At 42.7% G+C, this 25,216-nt stretch overlaps 1 protein-coding gene and 1 pseudogene across 2 annotated transcripts in view; both read left to right on the top strand.

The window, feature by feature from the left end:
* The window catches only part of LOC311099301 (glutamine--fructose-6-phosphate aminotransferase [isomerizing] 2-like), a 28,433-nt gene extending 25,267 nt beyond the window's left edge, over positions 1 to 3,166 (top strand). The window contains exon 19 of the mRNA XM_084140023.1: positions 11 to 3,166. Within this exon, the coding sequence (XP_083996149.1) occupies positions 11 to 55 (45 nt within the window). The 3' untranslated portion in view covers positions 56 to 3,166. The remainder of the gene's footprint in view (positions 1 to 10) is intronic.
* Positions 3,167 to 3,907: 741 nt separating this feature from the next.
* On the top strand, positions 3,908 to 20,536 carry LOC311099302 (mitogen-activated protein kinase 9-like; annotated as a pseudogene). Its single transcript, XR_014615729.1, has 12 exons — positions 3,908 to 4,099; positions 8,523 to 8,679; positions 8,905 to 9,034; positions 9,228 to 9,286; positions 12,821 to 12,959; positions 13,489 to 13,654; positions 13,890 to 13,961; positions 14,450 to 14,632; positions 14,842 to 14,966; positions 17,763 to 17,826; positions 18,632 to 18,702; positions 19,466 to 20,536. The product of XR_014615729.1 is annotated as a mitogen-activated protein kinase 9-like (transcript).
* Positions 20,537 to 25,216: the final 4,680 nt, after the last annotated feature.

Below are 25,216 nucleotides of genomic sequence, written 5' to 3' on the forward strand. Positions count from 1 at the left end.
TTCTTCTCAGGTGGACTGCCCCAGGAACCTAGCCAAGTCTGTGACAGTGGAGTAACTACTGCAACTACTAGTTTCAAACCAGTCAGAATACCATAGTGCAGTCACACGTCTTTCTCTGTACTGTGTGTGTGTCTGTGTGTCTGTGTGTTGGCAGGTACTGAATTTGTACTTTTCGCGCCGTATTTATCAGGGTTGGGGTCAATTTGAATTGAAGGCAGTCAACTGAAATTCCAATTAAATGATAGAAAATGTTGCATCTATTTTCAATGACTTTTCAATCAACTTAAAAGGAAGAGCTATTTATGTCAAAAGTTTTAACATTTGGGGATTTTAAATTCAAATCCTGAATTTACTGACTTCAATTTGAATTGACCCCAACCCTGGTATTTATGATAGATGTTAAACTCTGAAGATGAAATTTGTCGTGACTAAAGTGGTATGTTGGAGTTCTATCAGTGAGTTAAATTCAATGACGTTTACTCAATAAGTGCCTTGTGAATGTTTTTTTTTTTTTTTTTTTTTTATATACATAAGGAAGGGACATCTATATTATATTCTGTTTACTGCTCTGCACTGAACCAAAGGAACAATGTCAGAGCCTATTGTTAACATTTTGTCTAGAAATGTTTATAGTTGTGCAATACGTAGACTGACAGGGACTTGGTGTTTGTTTGTGATAGCGCGCACATCATTTTAATTTGCATGAAGCTTACTATACCTTTTTAAACAGTGAAGGAACAATGACTCTTAACATTACAGAAGGTAGAGAGATAATACACAGACTGCTGTTGGCTACATGGACAAGTTGTCATTAGAAGTTCTCTTTACAACGGGAAAATATCTGAGTACTTTTGAGGCTGTTACTGTATAACACCCTTATCATATGCAAACTATTTTAGACCAATCACTTGGACATGTACATTGCAATATATTTTTTAAAATTGTAGATATTTATTGTATTTTATATCTGATTATTTAGGTGAAGTCTTACTTGTCTAATTTTGAATAGGCCAGAATCTGTCCCCTAATCTTTCGCTATGTATATTACTTTTTTAAATACAATTATTTTTTACCCTTTATGTTGTGTGTGATGGATTCCACCTCAGATAGTGCTAGCTGAATTAAGTCCGATATACTCTTGATTTGATTTCATCTATATATACAGTACCAGTCAAAATATTTGGACACACCTACTCATTCAAGGGTTTTCTTTATTTTTACTATTTTCTACATTGTAGAATAACATCACAACTATTAAATAACACATATGGAATAATGTAGTAACCAAAAAAGTGTTAAACAAATAAAAATGTATTTGAGATTTGAGATTCTTCAAATAGCTACCCTTTGCCTTGATGACAGCTTTGCACACTTGGCATTCTCTCAACTAGCTTCACCTGGAATACTTTTCCAACAGTCTTGAAGGAGTTCCCACATATGCTGAGCACTTGTTGGCTGCTTTTCCTTCACTCTGCGGTCCGAATCATCCCAAACAAACTCAATTTGGTTGAGGTCGGGGGATTGTGGAGGCCAGGTCATCTGATGCAGCACTCCATCACACTCCTTTTTGGTAAAATAGCCCTTAAACAGCCTGGAGGTGTGTTGGGTCATTGTCCTGTTGAAAAACAAATGATAGTCCCACTAAGCCCAAACCAGATGGGATGGCATATCGCTGCAGAATGCTGTGGTAGCCATGCTGGTTAAGTGTCCCTTGAATTCTAAATAAATAACATTCTAGTCATTTAGCAGACGCTCTTATCCAGAGCAACTTACACAATAAACTAGGGTTAAGTGCCTTGCTCAAGGGCACATCAACAGATTTTTCACCTAGTCGGCTCAGGGATTAGAACCAGCAACCTTTTGATTACTGGCACAACGCTCTTAACCACTAAGCTACCTGCCGCCCAGACACAGACAATGTCACCGGCAAAGCACCCTCACACCATAACACCTCCTCCTCCATGCTTTACGGTGGGAACTACACATGTGGAGATCATCCGTTCACCAACACCGCGTCTCACAAAGACACGGCGGTTGGAACCAAAAATCTCACATTTCGACTCCAGACCAAAGGACACATTTCCACCGGTCTAATATCCATTGCTCTTGTTTTTTTTGCCCAAGCAGGTATCTTCTTCTTATTGGTGTCCTTTAGTAGTGGTTTCTTTGCAGCAATTCGACCATGAAGGCCTGATTTACACAGTCCATTCTGAACAGTTGATGTTGAGATGTGTCTGTGACTTGAACTCTGTGAATAATTTTTGGGGGATGCAATTTCTGAGGCTGGTAACTCTAATGAACTTATCCTCGGTAGCAGAGGTAACTCTGGGTCTTCTATTTCTGTGGCAGTCCTCATGAGTGCCAGTTTCATCATAGCGCTTGATGGTTTTTGCGACTGCACTTGAAGAAACTTTAAAAGTTCTTGAAATGTTCCGTAATTGACTGACCTTCATGTCTTAAAGTAATGATGGACTGTCGTTTCTCTTTGCTTATTTGAGCTGTTCTTGCCATAATATGGACTTGGTCTTTTACCAAATAGGGCTATTTTCTGTATACCCCCTCCTACCTTGTCACAACACAACGGGCCCTGTGTAGCTCAGTTGGTAGAGCATGGTGCTTGCAACGCCAGGGTTGTGGGTTTGATTCCCACGGGGGGCCAGTATGATAAACAAAACAAAAACATGTATGTGCTCATTAACTGTAAGTCGCACTGGATAAGAGCGTCTGCTAAATGACTAAAAAATAGAAAAACTTTTTTTTAAATGATTTGCTCAAACGCATTAAGAAGGAAAGACATTCCACAAATTAACTTTTAAGAAGGCACACCTGTTAATTTAAATGCATTCCAGGTGACTACCTCATGAAGCTGGTTGAGAGAATGCCAACAGTGTGCAAAGTTGTCATCAAGGCAAAGGGTGGCTATTTGAAGAATCTCAAATCTCAAATATAAATTGATTAGTTTAACACTTTTTTGGTTACTACATGATTCCATATGTGTTATTTCATAGTTTTGATGTCTTCACTATTATTCTACAATGTAAACATAGTAAAAATAAAGAAAAACCCTTGAATGAGTAGGTGTGTCCAAACTTTTGACTGGTAGTGGATATCCCCATGAATAATATGTAACAAATATTTATAAAAAAATAAACAATTATTCACATTATTTTTGTTAATGTGTTTTATTTTGAAATCTTTAGTATGCAACTTGAAGTGTTTGCACCAATGATGTATATAAACCCTGGATTGCAAATGCTATGGATTGGCCATTGAGAGGCTTTGAACCCACCTGTCGGCCATATTGTCACTCCCCAGTAGGAGCAGACCTCCATAGGTATTAATGAAATTATACAGTATTTCAATTAAATGTTTTAAGGAAAAAATTACATGTATTTAGTATTTTCTTGATGTAGTGGGGACAGAAACATTAGTAATCTCAAAAAATATATTAAGGAACATTTTAATATTGTACTTTTTTTATGTTTAGCTCACATAATATAATTTAAAAGTATGCATTAAAGTGTCTGTAATAGAACAAACGTGGCAAAAACGAATGTAGACATTGATAAATGCATTTCTATAGCTTCCAAAATATTTTTTACAAAGGTGAGGGAGTGCTAAGATGGACGCGCGGTGGCTTCAACACAGCACCCCCTATTAGTCTTCTAGTGTATATATAAACCATTGGTTCGTACTCGCAGACAGCATCATCTATTTTGGCACTGTTGTTTGTGTGAGTTTGTGAACCGTCTGTCGGGATTTGTAGTTACAATATAACAAACTACTGTAGCTACATTGTATCAATTAACGTGTTTACTGCTACGCGATTACGTCATGCACGCTCGATCGTGGCCACTCGTGGTACTGGGTGGAATTGTCCCAGCAGCACCACTCCGTCTGCCTCCGCCCACCAGTCATGCTACGGACAGGGCTGCAACATTTTCAGCCAAACTACAAGGAAACATAAACGCAAAGTCGCCAATTTCACTGAACATACCAAGTTGAACGATTCTTCTTCTAGACACATCTGGTGGCGCGACATTTCCGCTGGTTAGCGGGTGTACGCATGGGAGTGATCCGGCAAAAGCAAAGGCAGAAGGTAAATCAGGATATCGTTTTCATCCAGATTGTTCTTTGGCGCACTGTCTCCTGTGACTGGTACATTTACTGTCACTTTAGCTTTTCTATCGAGAAAGAAATTACAGGAAAGAAATACAAAATTCTGATACCGATAGCATTGAATATGTGAATAAGATACAAAACCTGTTAGTCTAACTTATAGAGAATACTGTACATCTGAATAGGTTTGGCCTTTGTAGCTGGCTACCTGGGTTGGACGTGTCATGATGTCGGTAAAGCACGCATACTGAGTCATTCATTAGACTACAATCAGTCTGTGCAATGCATCCAGGTAGCCTATTGAGGACGAACTCAAATTCCTCAATGTACAGTGACTGTGTGCCTGAGGTATAAAATGTTTGGCAACACTTACACAGATTTTGTCCCAGGGTAATTATTAGTAGGGTGTAGAATAAAAAAAGAAGAAGCATCCAGCCTACAAATTCAGGTAGAATCATAGTTATAGTCCAAAGTAGGCTAAATTGTAACTACAGAGTTATTACATAGGTTATTATTATTACTACAGTGGTCTGGTGTAAAGTAATGTGTGCTCGAATGTTTTGTAGCTAATTAGCAAAATATTTTAAATATTTGCATTATGTAAATGCGAGAAAGTAAAGCATTATGACGTTCAGCTTCAAATAATATTTGGTTATTAGGCCTACTGAAAAGCCTGACCACTCCGAGCTAGGCCTACAGTTGTTTAGCTCACCCATGTCATCTTCCACAACACAGATGCCCTATAATCAGTTCTGACCACTAGATCGTATTATTTACGCAGTTGGCCACTGCGGGGTCATATCTGACCCGTGGGATGAACCTGTGGGTTACAGTTGGCAGCTGCCCATTGCGCCATTGCTGAGGGACCATGAGGCGTTTGTAGGTCACCATCTATCTACTAACTAGCCACAAGACTCTCGGCATACCAGTGTATCTGTCTGCCCTTACCAATGTGTGTGTGAGAGAGAGAGAGAGAGAGAGAGAGAGAGAGAGAGAGAGAGAGAGAGAGAGAGAGAGAGAGAGAGAGAGAGAGAGTACATGCATTCGCGTGTCTAACATAGGGTTGACTGCAATATTATTCCTGTATGTACGCATCTCTTACAGTTTTTTTCAATTGCTAACAAGCATCGGTCAATACTGAAGCCACTTTTTCAAAACTCTTCACACAGTCTGCATTACCAACATGCATCTTGGCCAAACAGTTAATCTCACCTCCAAAATACACTAAAACCACCAAAACACTTCATACATGTCTCAAAATAAGCTTGTTCGGCCATAACACTGGCAACAATTCTCACTCAGAAAGCATACATTGTCACTCATAACACACTGACCTAAAAAGCACTAACAACAGGGAGCATTACATAAATGATGAACTTTCCTCTTTGAAGTTTGAATGATTTTTCACATAAATCAGTATTTCATTATAGAATAAAAATAACACCATTTCACTTTATTGAGTGTACTAAAGTATATGTAACAAGAATGATTCAGAAATGCAGCAATTTGCTTCATTAGCCTTTATTCTTTCTATATCTTTGCATATAGTAATTTACTTGTGAAAAATAAAAAGTTGAAACAAAAAACTAATTCCTGAAATTCCAGGGCTGCAATAATAATTACAAAAACCCCATCAACAACATGTATAGTATAATCACTCATACTGTACAGTACTGTGAGGGTTCTAGTTCTCCCCCTCTCCTGCATTTGGCCACAAGTTCTCATCAACATCACATCTTATTTCTTCTCTGGCGATGCATCTTGGAAAGTATCTTCTGGAATGTCTAATCCAGTCCTGGCAGTCTTCAGGAGAAGTGTCTCCACACCCCGCATTCATGGCATCCAGTAAGGACGTCTGGTCATGTGGATGGTGGTCATAAACCTTCCACCTCCACGCAGAGACAAACTCCTCTATGGGGTTTAGGAAGGGGGAGTATGGAGGCAGGAATAGTACTGACATCCTGGGATGTGCAGCAAACCAGTCTGTGACTGCAGCAGAGTGGTGGAATGCCACATTATCCCACACAACAACGAAGGTAGGGGAGTTTCTTGCCCCTCTCTCCTCCGCTGGCACAAGTCGATTACGCAGGTCATCCAGAAAATAAATGAGCCTCTCTGTATTGTAGGGGCCAATGAGTGGTTTGTGTAACAGCAAACCATCATTGGACAGTGCTGCACACATTGTGATGTTAGCTCCTCTCTGGCCTGGGACATCCACGGTTGCTCTCTGTCCAATCACATTTCTTCCCCTGCTTCATCCTTATTTTATGTTTCTCTGGCAATTGTCGTTGTGCTGACCGTATTCACATTCCCAAAAGTGATATTGTCTGCCACCACTCTTTCCCGAATTTCCCGCAGTTCTATTGCATTGTTGCCAATTACCATGTCAACAATGGCAATTTCCTGCGCATCTGATAAAAGTCTCTCCCTCCGGTGGGAGGCAACCTTTGGATCCTACTGAAAAACACAAAACAATCAATATGTTTCAAAATATGAACATACTGTATTGTACTGTAATATGTAGTTCAATTATCATTGAAGGATGCACATCTCACCTGTTGATTTTCTGGAAAATTCGTACTATTGGTGCAACTGTTGAACGCTGAAGATTTGGTTGCATCCTTAAACCGGCCTCTCTCAAAGAGAGATCATGGTTTACAACATGGTCAATAATTGTGGCCCTTATCTCATCAGAGACCACCGCTCTTGGTCTTCCTCTCCTTTGTCCTCCACGCATTCTCCTTCTCCCTCTCCCTCTCCCTCTCCCTCTCCCTCTCCCTCTCCCTCTCCCTCTCCCTCTCCCTCTCCCTCTCCCTCTCCCTCTCTCTCTCTCTGTCTCTGTCTCTGTCTCCCTCTCCCTCTCCCTCTCCCTCTCCCTCTCTCTCTCTGTCTCCCTCTCCCTCTCCCTCTCCCTCTCCCTCTCCCTCTCCCTCTCCCTCTCCCTCTTCCTCTCCCTCTCCCTCTCCCTCTTCCTCTCCCTCTCCCTCTCCCTCTCCCTCTCCCTGCCACTCTTCTTTCCCCACCAACCTGTCTTCCTTGATCCATGTTTCCAAACTAAATCATTCCGAAGCCGTCCTCTTTCGTCTGTTTGGTAACGAGACTAAAAACAGGACACTTGGGTAGGCTTTCAGCTGAAATTGCAATCAGCTGTGTTTGGAATGATGAAATATTCTGCTGACATTTTCTATATGTTTCAATCTGGTTACTGCAGAAATGCACAACATTTGCCATCATTCTGTTTTGAATGTGTTTTTAACAGTTTTGGAAACTTAGCATTTGAAAACATGTGCTGCAAATATATAGTTTTGCAGGTGGTGGAGTATGAATGAGAAAATAGTTCATGGATTTCGGAGAATGTGGTCATTGAATGCATATTGTGTGAAAGCAATGAAAAATGATTCACAGTTTGGTCCACATACACTTCTGTTTTGCTGACTCTGTGAAGAGTTTTGACCATTTGACTTCAGTTTTGACCAATGCATGTTAGCAATTGAAAAAAAACTGTAACAGGTCTGCATGCTGTTAGTTGCTGCCGATCTGAGCTCTACCTGACAAGGATCAGGTGAAAAACAGCCTTGTCCTTCAGTCACAACAAGAAATAAGCTAATTTAACTGTGAATGTTCCAGGGGAGATTAATCATGGTGACGTTGCTGTTTTCTTCTTTGTTTTATTCACCCAGAACAGCACAGCTTTATAACTTGCATTTAAGATTCTTATGCAGATGTGGTGCTGTATGCCAAAGCACTACATCTGCTGCTCTGGGTAGAGTTCTGCTGCAGCCCACTAAGAGGGTACTGCTCACCCTGAGTCACATTCAGCATGCCCCTGCCCTGTCCATGTTATGGCTGACCGGTTCTGGGAACCATGCTAAGGGAGGAAACAAGATAGCGTCGTATCGCCCAAGGTTCCTCTATGTCATCCAGCATCATAGAGATTACTGTTATGGCCTTCAGGCACTCCGAAGAGAGATTGTGTGGGCCCTGGAACAGCGTTGTGTTTGTTGTGTGTGTGTGTGTGTGTGTGTGTGTGCCTGTGTGTGTGGGTCTATGTGTGTGCCTGTGCCTGTGTGTGTGTGTGTGTGTGTGTGTGTGTGTGTGTGTGTGTGTGTGTGTGTGTGTGTGTGTGTGTGTGTGTGTGTGTGTGTTTGCCAGCTAATAACAGACAGTATGTCCCATGACTGCATTATTATTTATTACACGCAGTCATGCAACTATAATGAAATAATGGTTCCACATGAATTGGTCTGTTATTTGTAATCTTTCCTAATGTATAGTTATTTCCCTCTCTACTCTAGAAGTAGTTGTAATCACAGTAGTGCTATAACATGGGCCCAACAACATAATCTGATATGATATTGGATGATATTATCATGATATTCAAACTCTGTTTTCTCTCTCCTCAGGTTGTATCCTATTCGTTAGTGGCAGCCTGGTGGGAGGAGCCATGAGTGAGGGGGAGGGGCTCTTCCACAGCGTGCAGGTGGGTGACTCCACCTTCACTGTGCTGACCCGCTATCAGCAGCTCCGCGCCATCGGGTCTGGTGCCCAGGGCATTGTCTGGTGAGTGGGCATGGCGCTGCCACACTGTTATTTAAACTCCTCACATTCATCCTGCTGTTGCATTGACTGTGAACATGATGAGTCATTTCTTCAATAGACGATGGAATACTTTGTTCCTCTGTAATCAAAGGTGTGGTGTCCTATTTTCATGGAAAACAGTAATAACAGTGATAAATATGATGGCGTCTCCTCTCCTCCCACTCCTCTGTGTGTCTGTCTATGTAGCTCGGCCCTGGACAGTGTCCTTGGGGTCCCTGTGGCGGTGAAGAAACTGAGCCGGCCCTTCCAGAATCAGACCCATGCCAAGCGGGCCTACAGGGAGCTGGTGCTGCTCAAGTGCGTCAATCACAAAAATGTACGTCACTGTGGACATGCTCAGCTGTCCACGTATGTGGATCTTTTAGCCCTCATCATTTTGGCGAATTCCTTTGTGTGTGACATCATCGACTCACTATACTGCGTGTGTGAAATGATTGATTTAGTCTTATTTCACCAAATGAGTGTCATGTTTCAGTCTCCTGATATACTGAGTTTCTTCTCCTTTCTAGATTATTAGGCTGCTGAATGTCTTCACACCACAGAATTCACTGGAGGAGTTCCAGGACCTGTAAGTCTGCTGCAGGCTCATACGTTTTTGCTTATCCTTCTATGGTAAGCAGTATTCTCCTCATGACTGCTGCGGGGCTGCACTGGCTCCTTCCTATGAGGGTCTGTTGCTTGAGAGAGAGGATGCAATGTAATCACAAGCTTAGTAGTGACCTTCAAAGCGCATACACATTTCATCACATTATTATACATAAAAAAGATCTACATTACCCTATAGCAGGAGACAGGAAATAACAGAGAAATAAGCTCAGAGTAATATATAGAGGGATACCTTAAAAAGAAAGTTGAAATAGTTTTTCGGAATAAAAGAGCTCATATTACGACCTCCATTATGTACAGGACCAGTCAAAGGTTTGGACACAGGGTTTTTCTTTATTTTACTATTTTCTACATTGTAGAATAATAGTGAAGACATCAAAACGATGAAATAACACATATGGAACCATGTAGTAACCAAAAAAGCATTTCAATTAACAGGTGTGCCTTGTTAAAAGTTAATTTGTGGAATTTATTTCCTTCTTAATGCATTTGAGCCAGTCAGTTGTGTTGTGACAAGGTAGGGGGGTATACAGAAGATAGCCCTATTTGGTGAAAGACCAAGTCCGTATTATGGCAAGAACAGCTCAAATAAGCAAAGAGAAACGACAGTCCATCATTACATTAAGACATGAAGGTCAGTCAATCTGGAAATTTTCAAGAACTTTAAAAGTTTCTTCAAGTGCAGTCGCAAAAACCATCAAGCACTATGATGAAACTGGCTCTCATGAGGACCGCCACAGGAAAGGAAGACCCAGAGTTACATCTGCTGCAGAGGATAAATTCATTAGAGTTAACTGCACCTCAGATTGCAGCCCAAATAAATGCTTCACAGAATTCAAGTAACAGAAACATCTCAACATCAACTGTTCAGAGGAGACTGCGTGAATCAGGCCTTCATGGTCAAATTGCTACAAAGAAACCACTACTAAAGGACACCAATAAGAAGAAGAGACTTGCTTGGGCCAAGAAACACGAGCAATGGACATTAGACCGGTGGAAATCTGTCCTTTGGTCCAAATTAGAGATTTTTGGTTCCAACCGCTGTGTCTTTGTGAGACGCAAAATAGGTGAACGGATGATCTCCGCATGTGTGGTTCCCACCGTGAAGCATGGAGGAGGAGGTGTGATGGTGTGGGGGTGCTTTGCTGGTGACACTGTCTGTGATTTATTTAGAATTCAAGGCACACTTAACCAGCATGGCTACCACAGCATTCTGTAGCGATACGCCATCCCATCTGGTTTGGGCTTAGTGGGACTATCATTTGTTTTTCAACAGGACAATGACCCAACACACCTCCAGGCTGTGTAAGGGCTATTTGACCAAGAAGGAGAGTGATGGAGTGCCGCATCAGATGACCTTGCCTCCACAATCCCCTGACCTCAACCGTATTGAGATGGTTTGGGATGAGTTGGACCGCAGAGTGAAGGAAAAGCAGCCAACAAGTGCTTAGCATATGTGGGAACTCCTTCAAGACTGTTGGAAAAGCATTCCTCATTAAGCTGGTTGAGAGAATGCCAAGAGTGTGCAAAGCTGTCATCAAGGCAAAGGGTGGCTACTTTGAAGAATCTCAAATATAATATGTATTTTGATTTGTTCAACACTTTTTTGGTTACTACATGATTCCATATGTGTTATTTCATAGTTTTGATGTCTTCACTATTATTCTACAATGTAGAAAATAGTTTAAAATATAAAGAAAAACCCTTGAATGAGTAGGTGTTCTAAAACTTTTGACTGGTACTGTATATGTTAGAAAACTCTAGATGTCAGTGGGCGGGGCTACATAATAGGGGGGTCATGGTTGGCTGGACCAGATGTAAGTACTGGGATCTAAGGAGTGGTTGTCCCATGGAGTTAGAAAGAGGACTCTAGGTGGATATAAGTGGTTTTAGCATGGACTTTGATGGGGAGTGGGGCTGACCCCATTTAGTCGACTGGTCGATTGTTTAGTTGATAGGCTGTTGGTCGACCAACATTTTTTTAGTCGAGCACACGAGACACCTGTCTGATTTGCGCCTGTGTCTCAGTGGACTAATCCATTGAGGAGGCGGCAGGGATGCCACGGTCCAAGAATAAGGGGAGTGTGGCTAAGATGCACAAGGCACGTCTCTCTCTCCAGAATGCACTCTCCCACCATTTTGTGCGTATTTATTGTTTCATAACTTCATTGTGTGCATTGTTTGCTGTGTCTATCAATTCCCCATTACATATATCACCAGTAGTAGCCTACGTTTACCGTTAATTCCCATAATTTCTAATCTGTAATGTTTGTTTGGTTACGGTAATTTCTGTTAGGCTAATGCATTCAACATATTATTATTACAGTCGTTTACTGTTCTCATTGCAGAGCTCACGACCTATGCTACTCTTGTGAGAAACACGTTTTTGTTTATTACATTCCATATAGGAGTTTTGTAAATGTATTGATTGTCTTTTGTTTGAAACACTACTGTCAATGTTGAGTAAGGACACATACCTGATTACGCATACAGAAGTAGGCCTAGGCTACCTGGCCTGATTGGTCTGATTAGTTTAATTCCAGCTCTTTCCCTTTCGATAACCACTCGGCATGAAAGGGAAAAATGTAATGCTCTTATCCAGTGGAAACGTCATAAAATACATGTTTACTTCTTATTCCTTGCACAAATAGTGTACAACTGTGTCTGGCCCGAGCTCACTGGCGGGGGAAACTCTTGAGGGTCCAGAATATTTTATCTAATGTTGCAAGTTTGCTAGCGCGAGTTTCGGGCTGATCAAGTTGATAGTTGTAATGTTGTAAGTTTGTTGCAAACAGGTCATGCGTAGCCAATGGGATTTATAGGATATTTATTTTTATCAGGATATTTTCTAACTGCAGGCTGCAAAGTCTTTATTTGTTGGCTTTATGTAGGCTATTTTTTACATAGTTGGCAATGGCAATAAAAGTAACTTTTAGATTTGTATAATTTTCATTTAGATTGAGTTAGTATGTAGATTAACCACAGACAATGATTTTGAGATACAAAGACTATTATAAATGAAATTAAACTGTTCCATGAAAATGTGCATATGAAAATCATAACTGGCACGCAGATCGGTAGAAATGGTAAGATAAATTGGCACTCCAAATGGACCGCTGGTGTAGCCTATTACCGGAAACTTCAGGAGCATAACGGCAGAATCTGCAAAGGCCAGCAGGAGGAGGGTCGGGAACCAGTTATTTTCTTATTTTTAGGCTATCGTGATCTCTGGCTCCCTCTTGAGTCATTTGTGTATCTTAATTATTTAATCAAACTGTGTGCTTAAAGCAAGTTCAGTACATATACAGTAGTTGATTTTATTAAAACACATATGGTGTGTATATATGGAAAAATACACGTTTTACAATTTCGACCAATCGATTGAAAAGATTAGAAAAGACGACTCTTGGTCAACCAACATTTTTGTTTAGTCGGGACAGCCCTAATGGGGAGGTCGATCTAACTCTATGGGTGGTCCCCTCTGTCTGTCTGCCAGCTACCTGGTGATGGAACTGATGGATGCCAGTCTGTGCCAGGTCATCCACATGGACCTGGACCATGAGAGGATGTCCTACCTGCTCTACCAGATCCTCTGTGGCATCAGACACCTGCACTCTGCTGGCATCATCCACAGGGTCAGTCATTGGCTGATCGTGAATATGTGTTGTATGCAGAGTGATAACATAAGCCATGTAGGACATTACATTTAAGGACATCTACTGTACTTTCCTAACATGTTGATTTGAGTGTGTAATCCATCATCACCATCACTACCATCATCACCATCATAACCATCATCACCACCATCATAACCATCATCACCACCATCATCACCACCACCACCACATTTAAATTTTAGTCATTTAGCAGACGCTCTTATCCAGAGCGACTTACAGGAGCAATTAGGGTTAAGTGCCTTGCTTAAGGGCACATCGACAGATTTTTCACCTAGTCGGCTCGGGGATTAGAACCAGCGACTTTTCGGTTACTGGCACAACGCTCTTACCCACTAAGCTACCTGCCGCCCCATCATCACCACCATCATCATCATCACCACCACCATCATAACCATCACCACCATCATCATCACCACCATCACCATCATAACCATCATCATCATCATCAACACCATCAACTTATTCACTTTGTTTGTATCTTCTCCAGGACCTGAAGCCCAGTAACATAGTGGTGAAGTCTGACTGTACTCTGAAGATCCTGGACTTTGGGCTGGCCAGAACAGCCTGCACTAACTTCATGATGACCCCTTACGTTGTGACCCGATACTACAGAGCACCAGAAGTCATCCTGGGCATGAAGTACAAAGAGAATGGTAAGAAATGCTCAAGGATGTTACCTTCTATTCTCAATCTCACCAACAGGATAAAACACTATTAGTTACTTGATTATAAATGTCTATCTTGCACTGTTGATAATCTATGGCTGTTCTCCTTTTACCAGCAGCAAGGGTCCACATATGACTGGTTATGGTGCTGTGTGAGATGAATGTGTGTGTGAGATGAATGTGTGTGATGTGTGTGTAACCTCTATGTTTGTTTTCCTCCAAGTGGACATCTGGTCAGTGGGATGCATCATGGGAGAGATGGTGAAGGGTAGCGTTATATTCCAGGGCACGGATCGTATCCTTACCCAGTCAATCTATAACTCCCTATATGCTGTCTTTACATCTATAATATGACCATTGTGTAAGTCGCTCTGGATAAGAGCATCTGCTAAATGACTAAAATGTAAATGTAATGTGTCTGTGTGTTTAAACTGTATTTGGGTCACTATTAGAGATGTTGTATAATGTGTCTGCCAGGTTGACCTCCCCATCACAAGGTCAGGCATGTCAGGATGTCCTTCCTTTCTTTCCACATTCAATTGAAACAACAACATCAGCTAGCTACTTCCTTAGCTTACATGCATTTAATTCAAAGTGATGAATTGATGGTCCGTACTAACTGGAAATAGACTCTAAAAGTCTGAATCCTAACTGCTAAAGCCTCTTGCTACTGCTGTGTATGGTGCAATATTCAATATCCCATATGTTCCTGAACCTCCCATGAGGTATAACTAGGTGTTTTGCATTAGTTTGTATGTGTGTCCTGAACCAGCTCCGTATCAGACATTGACCAGTGGAACAAGGTGATTGAGGTTCTGGGCACGCCCCCCATGGAGTTTATGAACCGTTTGATGGAGACTGTGAGGAACTATGTGATGAACAAGCCCCAGTACCCAGGGGTCAGCTTCTCTCAACTCTTCCCTGACTGGGCCTTCCCGGCAGAGACAGAGCAGGATCAACTCAAGAGTAAGACTTATACCACCTACAGATGTCTACACAGATCTCTCTCTTTCTCTCTCGCTCTCTCTCTCTCTCTCTCTCTCTCTCTCTCTCTCTCTCTCTCTCTCTCTCTCTCTCTCTCTCTCTCTCTCTCTCGCTCACTTTTCATTGATGAGCACCTTCCTATCTGATGTGGACATGACATTGGCAGCTTTTCTGCCTTCTTATCACTGCAGCCAGTCAAGCGCGGGACCTGCTGTCCAAGATGCTGGTGATTGACCCAGAGAGCCGTATTTCAGTGGAGGACGCCCTGGACCACCCCTACATCCACATGTGGTATGACCCAGGAGAGGCTGATGCGGTGAGTCTGGCTGTAATATAATAATAAGATATGCCATTTAACAGACTATCATGCATGCGTACATTTGTTATGTATGGGTGGTCCTGGGAATCAAACCCACTATCCTGGCATGGCAAGAGCCATGCTTTACCAACTGAGCTACAGCGCATATCAACATACTTCAGTCAGAAGCATATAAGATAGGAAGGTGCTCATCACTGAAAAGTTAAAATGAGAGAGAGAGAGAGAGAGAGAGAGAGAGAGAGAGAGAGAGAGAGAGAGAGAGAGAGAGAGAGAGAGAGAGAGAGAGAGAGAGAGAGAGAGAGAGAGAGAGAGAGAGAGAGAGAGAGAGAGAGAGAGAGAGAGAGAGAGAGAGAGAGAGAGAGAGAGAGACTATCCTATCAACGTGATCTGAAGAAATGTAATATCCTATGTCTTCTCCGAGTAGTGGTCTGCGAAATGGCAGGAAAACTGAAATCCGTTCTACCAGCATGTCACCCTGTGCAACTAGAGGCGAAAAAACTCTAGATGATCTTTACTCCACACACAGAGACGTATATAAGAAGCGGATGCTAAGCTACAGGAGTGTTTTGCTACCACAGACTGGAATATGTTCCGGGATTCATCCGATGGCATTGAGGAGTATACCACATCAGTCACCAAGCTTCATCGATAAGTGCATCGATGACGTTGTCCCCACAGTGACCGTACGTACATATCCCAACCAGACGCCATGGATTACTGGCAACATCCACACTGAGATAAAGGCTAGAGATGCCGCTTTCAAGGAGCAGGACAATAATCCGGACGTTTATAACAAATCCCTCTATGCCCTCAGACGAACCATCAAACAGGCAAAGCATCAATACAGGACCAAGATCGAATCCAACTACACCGGCTCTTACACTCGTCGGATGTTCCAGTGCTTGCAAACCATCACAGATTACAAAGGGAAACCAGTCGCGAGCTGTCCAGTGACGAACTAAATACCTTCTATGCTCGCTTCAAGGCTAGCAACACTGAACCATGCATGAGAGCACCAGCTGACTGTGTGATCACGCTCTCCGTAGCCGATGTGAGTAAGACTTTTAAACAAGTTAACAATCACAACCGCAGGGCCAGACGGATTAGCAGGACGCGTACTCAGAGCATGCGCTGACCTGCTGGCAAGTGTCTTCACTGACATTGTCAAACTCTCCCTGACCCAGTCTGTAATACCTGCATGTTTCAAGCAGACCACCATAGTCCCTGTGCCCAAGAACGCCAAGGTAACCTGTCTAAATGACTATCGCCCGTAGCACTCACATCTGAAGCCATGGAATGTTTTGAAAGGCTGGTTATGGCTCACATCAACACCATCATCCCAGACACACTGGACCCACTCCAATTCATATACCGCCCTAACAGATCCACAGATGACGCAATCTCTATTGCACTCCACACTGCTCTTTCCCACTTGGACAAAAGGAACATCAACGTGAGAATTCTGTTCACTAACTACAACACAGCGTTCAACACCATAGTGCTCTCCGAGCTCATCACTAAACTAAAGACCCTGAGATTTAACACCTCCCTCTGCAACTGGATCCTGGACTTCCTGACGGGCCCCCAGGTGGTAAGGGTAGGAAACAACCCCTCCGCCACGCTGACCCTCAACACAGGGCCTCGGGTGCGTGCTTAGTCCCCTCCTGTACTCCCTGATCACCCACGACTGCGTGGCCAAGCACTACTCCAACACCATCATTTATGTTGGCAGGTGACACGACGGTGGTAGGCCTGATCACAGACGATGATGAGACAGCCTACAGGGAGGAGGTCAGAGACCTGCAGTGTGGTGCCAGGACAACAACCTCTCCCTCACCGTAAGCAAGGAAAATGAGCTAATTGTGGACTACAGGAAATGGAGGGCCGAGCAGTGGAGCGGGTCGAGAGCTTCAAGTTCCTCGGTGTCCACATCACTAAGGATCTATCATGGTCCAAACACCAACACAGTCGTGAAGAGGGCACAACAACGCCTCTTCCCCGTCAGGAGGCTGAAAAGATTTGGCATGGGCACTCAGATCCTCAAGAAGTTCTACAGCTGTACAATTGACAGTATCTTGACTGGCTGCATCACCGCTTGGAATGGCAACTGCTTGACATCCGACTGCAAGGTGCTACAGAGGGTAGTGCGTACGGCCTAGTACATCACTGGGGCCAAGTTACCTGCCATCCAAGACTTCTATACCAGGCGGTGTCAGAGGAAGGCCCTAAAAATTGTCAAAGACTCCAGCCACCCAAGTCATAGACTGTTCCCTCTGCTACCACACGGCAAGCGGTACCGATGCACCAAGTCGGGAACCAACAGGACCCTGAACAGCTTTTACCCCCAAGCCATAAGACTGCTAAATAGTTAGTCCTGGATAGCTATTTGGTTAACTATTTAACTATCGGCATTTACCCTTTTTGCACTAACTCTTTTGACTCATCACATATGCTGCTGCTACTGTTTATTATCTATCCTGTTGCCTAGTCACTTTATTCTCTACCTATATGTACACATCTACCTCATTACCTCGTACCCCTGCACATCCTTACTCATTGTGTATTTATTCCTTGTGTTATTCTATTTTTATTTTTCTATTATTTCAACAACAACAACAAAGTTATCTGCATTGTTGGGAAGCATTTCACTGTTAGTCTACACCTGTTGTTTATGTACAATTTGATTTGCTATCCCTCTGTTTGTGTCAACTGCTTCACAAATGTAACACTCGTTTGGGCTCACACGGTCCAACTGTCTATAACTGTCTGCGTATGCTGTGATTCCATCTGTAGCCAACACCACAGATATCTGATAAACAGCTGGAGGAGCGAGAACACAGCATTGAACAGTGGAAAGGTATGACAACTCTTTTGTTACCTTTTTACCTTACTGTCCCTTCCCCCACAGCCATTATAGAGCTTCTGCTATCTATAATAATAATAATAATAATATGCCATTTCGCAGACGCTTTTATCCAAAGCGACTTACAGTCATGTGTGCATACATTTTTTACGTATGGGTGGTCCCGGGGATCGAACCCACTACCCTGCCGTTACAAGCGCCGTGCTCTACCATTGAGCTACAAGGATGGTTTATGTGTGGCAAAGAATACAGTACTTGTTCTGGCAGCTGATAGTCTGCCTTCCATCAGCCCATAGCCTGCCTTCCATCAGCCCATAGCCTGCCTTCCATCAGCCCATAGCCTGCCTTCTATCAGCCCATAGTCTGCTCCATCAGCCCATAGCCTGCCTTCCATCAGCCATAGTCTGCCTTCCATAAGCCCATAGCCTGCCTTCCATCAGCCATAGTCTGCCTTCCATAAGCCCATAGCCTGCCTTCCATCAGCCCATAACCTGCCTTCTATCAGCCCATAGTCTGCCTTCCATCAGCCCATAGCCTGCCATCTATCAGCCCATAACCTGCCTTCCATCAGCCATATCCTGCCTTCCATCAGCCCATAACCTGCCTTCCATCAGCCCATAGCCTGCCTTCCGTCAGCCCATAGCCTGCCTTCCGTCAGCCCATAACCTGCCTTCTATCAGCCCATAACCTGCCTTCCATCAGCCCATAGTCTGCCTTCCATCAGCCCATAACCTACCTAGCCCATAGCCTGCCTTCCATCACTGTGAGTCAAGGACACCTCTCGTTTCATTTATTCCAGAGCTGATCTATGACGAGTTGATGGACTGGGAGAGAGGAACCAGAATGGAGTGACAAAGGAGGACTGCGCAGGTGAATGACCATGGATACTATGTGCTTCTGACACTTTTGTTTTTAAAGTATCTCCCTTGCTGCACTGCCTGTTCTTGAGGGGCTTTAGAAATGACATTTACAGTATACCTTCCCGATGTTCACTGGTGGTGAGATCATCTTTGTCCTTCCTTGTACAGTGACTCATAATCCTTACTCACTTTCTCTAAGCCCCAAAATTAAGACACATGTTTTTGTTCTCAAGTGAGCTCAAGTCAGGGTGCGTCATACTTTCATATGTTTTGATGATGTCATACTGTCATGTTTTGATGATGTCATACTGTGTATCATTATATGGGCCCATATCTCTCTCTCTCTCTCTCTCTCTCTCTCTCTCTCTCCTCTCTTCTCTCTCTCTCTCTCTCTCTGTCTCTCTCTCTCTATCTGTCTCTCTATCTCTCTCTCTCTCTCTCTCTCTCTCTCTCTCTCTCTCTCTCTCTCTCTCTGTCTCTGTCTCTCTCTGTCTCTCTGTCTCTCTGTCTCTCTCTCTCTCTCTGTCTCTCTCTCTCTCTCTCTCTCTCTCTCTCTCTGTCTCTCTCTCTCTCTCTCTGTCTCTCTCTCTCTCTCTGTCTCTATCTCTCTCTCTCTGTCTCTCTCTCTCTGTCTCTCTCTCTTCTCTCTCTCTCTCTCTCTCTCTCTGTCTCTCTCTCTCTCTCTCTCTCTGTCTCTCTCTCTCTCTCTCCTCTCTCTCTCTCTCTCTCTCTCTCTCTCTCTCTCTCTCTCTCTCTCTCTCTCTGTGCTGTAGATGAAGTGGTGAACCACAGTGCTACAGCTTCCAGTCGTCCTCTACGAGTGACTTCTCCTCCATGTCCACTGAGCAGACCTTGGCCTCTGACACAGACAGCAGCTGTGTTGACACCCTCACGGGGGCGCTAGAGGAGTGACTGTGAGCCTCTTTCCAACCTGACATCTCTGTTTCTTTTTCAATCATCACTAACTCTCCATCTTCTTAGGTAGCACTTTTCGTATGAATTAATACTGTCTATTTTTACTTTGTGTCCCGCTGGATAGTAAATCATACAACCACTTTTTTTTTTGTAAACTGAAAATGATTCACTTTTAAATTGATCTCTCTTTCTCTGTCACTCTTTCCCTATCTCTCTTGTAAATAGCAAATTCATAATGTACCATGGATCACATAGCTAAGTCATGCACCACTTGTTGTCCAAGCCAAGAGCACATACTGTTCAATGTGTAGCTTGACCACCTACAGTGTCAGTATAAAGTACTGTATATGTATTAAACTAGGGCTAGGTTATAATGTCTTATGACTATTTTGTCATCGGAAATATCTAATGATGAACAAAAGACATTGCTGCATGTTACTAGAAATGAATACTTGATTACACATAGAAACAACTGTGATGCAAGATCTTCATGTATTTCCATCCAGAGGACATTAACCTCCTCTGTGTGAAGAAACAGTACTTGGCTCTCTGGTTAGGGTCGTTCCAAAGGAGGGTAAAGAGTGATACATTTTATGCATGTTATGTGTGTTCATGTACATAAGTATCTATCTATACTGATATTGTGTGTTTAAATGTATTGATTGTTGTGACGCTGAGACTGGGTTTTACAGCTGCTCCAAATATGCTGAGGCATAAAAACTGTACAAAATACATCCATTTATTTTGGAACAAACTATTGTTGAAATGCAATGGGAAACATTTCAGAAATGTGTTGGTGTTGAAAGATGTATTATGAATTATGATGAAACTTAAGGGGAAAAGACAAACGGTGGATACATTGCACTTTCTAGACAATTTCACCTTAAAGTCATTCCAATAATAATATTGATAAAAGAGGGATACAATCATGCATTCAGTTCTTTTTCAGATTGTTTCTAAAAATCGTATGACTATCCAAACTACCCCTAAACACAAGCAACATGCAACTGTGTAATCTTCCCATCAGTCTTGAGTCTCTGTACTCAAGAAACATTTAAGATACCCGCTCGTTCTCAATCCTTCAATGGGGCAATGTTGAATCTATCCCCTAATGCTTTACTGTGTGTTGATTGACGTTATACCGATACGTCTGTTTGGAACCTCTGTCGAACCTCAGTGTGGTGACAGGAGAAATGTTCAAGGGGAAACCAACGACAGGTCTCACCACTGATAGGTAGCTTTCTTTCATTTTTGTTTTTTTTCCCACCCCATTACTGGTGTCCAGAGCACTCTCAGTGCTGGACCATTAACTGAACATGTGTGTGTAACTCAGAGCAACGCTCCTCGGCTGATACAGTACGTCATGTATTTTTTTGAGAGTACAGTGGACATGGTCCTTGGGACTTGAAAATCAACACTGGCAAGACCCACATTGACTTGGGAATCTTGATAATTCTGGACCTTGATGTCCTGAGAAAGAGCCTTGTGATACCTGACTGACAGATCTGCTGGGGACAAACTGGACTGGAGCGGTGTTCACAGTGGAACTCTGCTGGGGGCAGATTTACGGGAAACCATCCGACCTTACTCAATATGTACTCATCTTGCCTTAAGCAATCCACCCTGCGTGTCATGAACTTCATCTTCACAACTAAGGTGCAGCGATCAGTGTTTTACTTTGAGTGACTGCTGTTGATTTGTTGGTTTTATGCCCGTCTACCTGTCCTGTTCTTTTGTGTGCCGTTTCAGAACAAACTCAGATTCAACCATATTGGCCTTTAAGTTTATTCTGCTTTTTCATCCAATAGTAAAGTAGAGAAGGAGGATAACTGTCTGAAGGTGCTTCTCCTCTCTGAATAGTAAAGCACACTGTCTACTCTGTCTGTTTTACTCCTCTCTTATTTGACCCTGTTGGCTTTTCTTATTTGACCAGAGAGAATTGGACCGACAGATCCATGCTGATGTCTTTGCCTCAGGCCTGCTGGGGACAGACTGGACTGGAGCAGTGTTCACAGTAGCCCTGAGAAAGATACAGTGCATTTGGAAAGTATTCAGACCCCTTCACTTTTTCAAAATGTTGTTACGTTACAGCCTTATTCTAAAATGGATGAAATACCATTTTTTCCTCATCAATCTACACACAGTACCCCATAATGACAAAGCGAAAACAGGTTGGTTTTTTTTTTTCAATAAAACAATCTGAGAAAGATATCTAGATAAACGCCATGGAGCACACAACAATGCCTCCCAACCTCCGAAGGGCTTTTTTCTCTGTGTTATTGTTTTTCAGTGAGTGAATCTAATGTGTGAGGGACATTGAGTGGGGTTGTGTGTCTCTGTGGTTTGTGCAGTGTACTATCTATCTAGTGTACTATCTACAAGGCTGAAAATCTGAAACTCTGATCGCCGGCCGCGGTGAAAAAAGTAATGCTCCCTTTCAATGCATTTTTCCGCAAAAGGTGGGTAAACTGTGTTTACTGTGTTTACAGTCCACTGGTCCCAGTCATACTGACCAAACCCTACTGGTCTATGTCCCAGTCATACTGACCAAACCCTACTGGTCTATGTCCCAGTCATACTGACCAAACCCTACTGGTCTATGTCCCAGTCATACTGACCAAACCCTACTGGTCTATGTCCCAGTCATACTGACCAAACCCTACTGGTCTATGTCCCAGTCATACTGACCAAACCCTACTGGTCTATGTCCCAGTCATACTGACCAAACCCTACTGGTCTATGTCCCAGTCATACTGACCAAACCCTACTGGTCTATGTCCCAGTCATACTGACCAAACCCTACTGGTCTATGTCCCAGTCATACTGACCAAACCCTACTGGTCTATGTCCCAGTCATACTGATCTGGTCTATGTCTCAGTCATACTGATCTGGTCTATGTCCCAGTCATACTGATCTGGTCTATGTCCCAGTCATACTGATCTGGTCTATGTCCCAGTCATACTGATCTGGTCTATGTCCCAGTCACACTGATCTGGTCTATGTCCCAGTCATACTGATCTGGTCTATGTCCCAGTCATACTGATCTGGTCTATGTCCCAGTCATACTGATCTGGTCTATGTCCCAGTCACACTGATCTGGTCTATGTCCCAGTCACACTGATCTGGTCTATGTCCCAGTCATACTGATCTGGTCTATGTCCCAGTCATACTGATCTGGTCTATGTCCCAGTCACACCGATCTGGTCTATGTCCCAGTCATACTGATCTGGTCTATGTCCCAGTCATACTGATCTGGTCTATGTCCCAGTCATACTGATCTGGTCTATGTCCCAGTCATACTGATCTGGTCTATGTCCCAGTCATACTGATCTGGTCTATGTCCCAGTCATACTGATCTGGTCTATGTCCCAGTCATACTGATCTGGTCTATGTCCCAGTCATACTGATCTGGTCTATGTCCCAGTCATACTGATCTGGTCTATGTCCCAGTCATACTGATCTGGTCTATGTCCCAGTCATACTGATCTGGTCTATGTCCCAGTCATACTGATCTGGTCTATGTCCCAGTCATACTGATCTGGTCTATGTCCCAGTCATACTGATCTGGTCTATGTCCCAGTCATACTGATCTGGTCTATGTCCCAGTCATACTGATCTGGTCTATGTTACCTTATGTCTTTATCTTTATCGCTCATTTTGTTATCAAACAATCAATACAGACACTTTGTCTGGTTTGCTGTTTAACGCAATCAAACTTGTTTAATACATTTTTTCAATACATAGATACATAGTCAGGGCTATAAACTCGAGGTAGAATATGTTAGATGGGCCTGTCTGTACTGCTTGTGTGTTCTCTGCTGTGCAATGCCATGTATGGGCGTCTACCGGTGGTCTTATTCAGAGATGCATCACTCTGATGACTCCTTAAAGTTGCTACACATAGGATTTTTTTCCTACATTTTTTGCATTGTAATTTCAGAAAATGTCTATAATATATCTGGCGGTAATAGTGGAATGATGGTGTTTCACAGTATTACTTACCCGCCAGTGTTGTGATTGGCTGTGATATTCGCCCTTATTGATTTCTCCTGCTGGAGCGGCATCTGTTGTCAAACTGGGAAAACTGTTCTGACTTTGTGGCTGGGTTATCTAGTGGAACTCGCTCGTTGCGAAAATTCTACACTGTTCGCTCAATTTAAGTTGATGTGAAAAAACAAGCACTGAATAGTGACCAAAACCTTTGGACCAAAACCAAAAGTAGCTTATGTTTTGGTCCACCAGCTTCAAACAGCTGTAAAAATGATATTTTTTGTTATTGAAAATATATTTCACAGTGATTTTGATGGTACAATGATCCATACACTGTTCAGTGCTTGTTTTCTCACATAAACTGAAATTGAGCGAACAGTGTAGAATTTTAGCAACTAGAAAATGACAGAGCTAGTTCCACTAGATAACCCAGCCACAAAGTCAGAACAGCTTTCCCAGTTTGAAAACAGATGCCGCTCCAGCAGGAGAAATCAATAGGCGAATATCACAGCCAATCAAAACACTGGCGGGTCAGTAATATTGTGAAACACCATCATTCCACTAGTGCCGGATATATTATGGACATTTTTCTGAAATTACAATGCAAAAATGCAAAAATAAATCCTATGTGTAGCACCTTTAATATGTTCGACAATATTCATCCTGTCTGAAAAATATGCAAAAACTCAAGAGATGATTATCATTTGACATCAAAGGAGGACAAAATTAATTCTGCTAAATAAAATGCTTGAACAGTAGACAGGATCTATTGCTTAAGTCTTTGGTTATTTTATTTCATACAAGTGTGTGTGGGTGTGTGTTTGCGTGCGTGCGTGTTTCTGTGCGTGTGCGCGCACGTTCCTCTGCTAAATTATTTAGTAAAAGTATGTTTTATAATGAGAATTCAGAACATTAATATTGCGCTATACATATTGGTTTCGTGGAAAAGCTACATTGTATTTTTAAGTCGTGTACTGTTAAAAGCTGTTACTCACACCGCGCTGTCATAACGAGGTGAAATAGTGTTCAGATGGGTCCCACATTATAATCCTTCATATTTATAACGGTGTGAAATACCTGCATCAGTAATATGAGTCTGTCCTTAGACACCCCCATAGACAAACTCAGAACATGACCTCAATACTTGGAAGCACTAAATCAAATCCTATTTAAGATCAGCTTTCACACGGTGTCTAAATGGATGTGGGATCTTGTCACAGACTGGGAATAGTACATCTTCTCTGCGTTTCAACACCTTCTTTGGGCTTCACATTCAAATCTGGACCTTGAAGCCAGTTCCAATGCTTTTTACCCCACTCTTCCCTTCTAAGCAGGGACATATTTAGACCTGGGACACCAGGTGGGTCTAATTCATTATCAGGTAGAACTGAAAACCAGCAGTACTCCGGATCTCATAGGGTCAGATTCTATGGGACTGTTATGTTACTTCCCAGATCTCTTTCAGAACTTTTCCTGTGTGGCTCAGGACAGACTGGCTGGGTCTGGGCCTGTCTGTTATCCCAACGGTCAGGCCAGCTGCCAGCCATACATTAAGTCTCCAAGCTTTGATTCTGTATATTATAGGGCTCATTTCAGTCATAGAAACATTTAGTGAGCT

The sequence above is a fragment of the Coregonus lavaretus genome, assembly GCF_964263955.1.
Source record: "Coregonus lavaretus genome assembly, chromosome: 24".
Lineage (NCBI taxonomy): Eukaryota > Metazoa > Chordata > Actinopteri > Salmoniformes > Salmonidae > Coregonus > Coregonus lavaretus.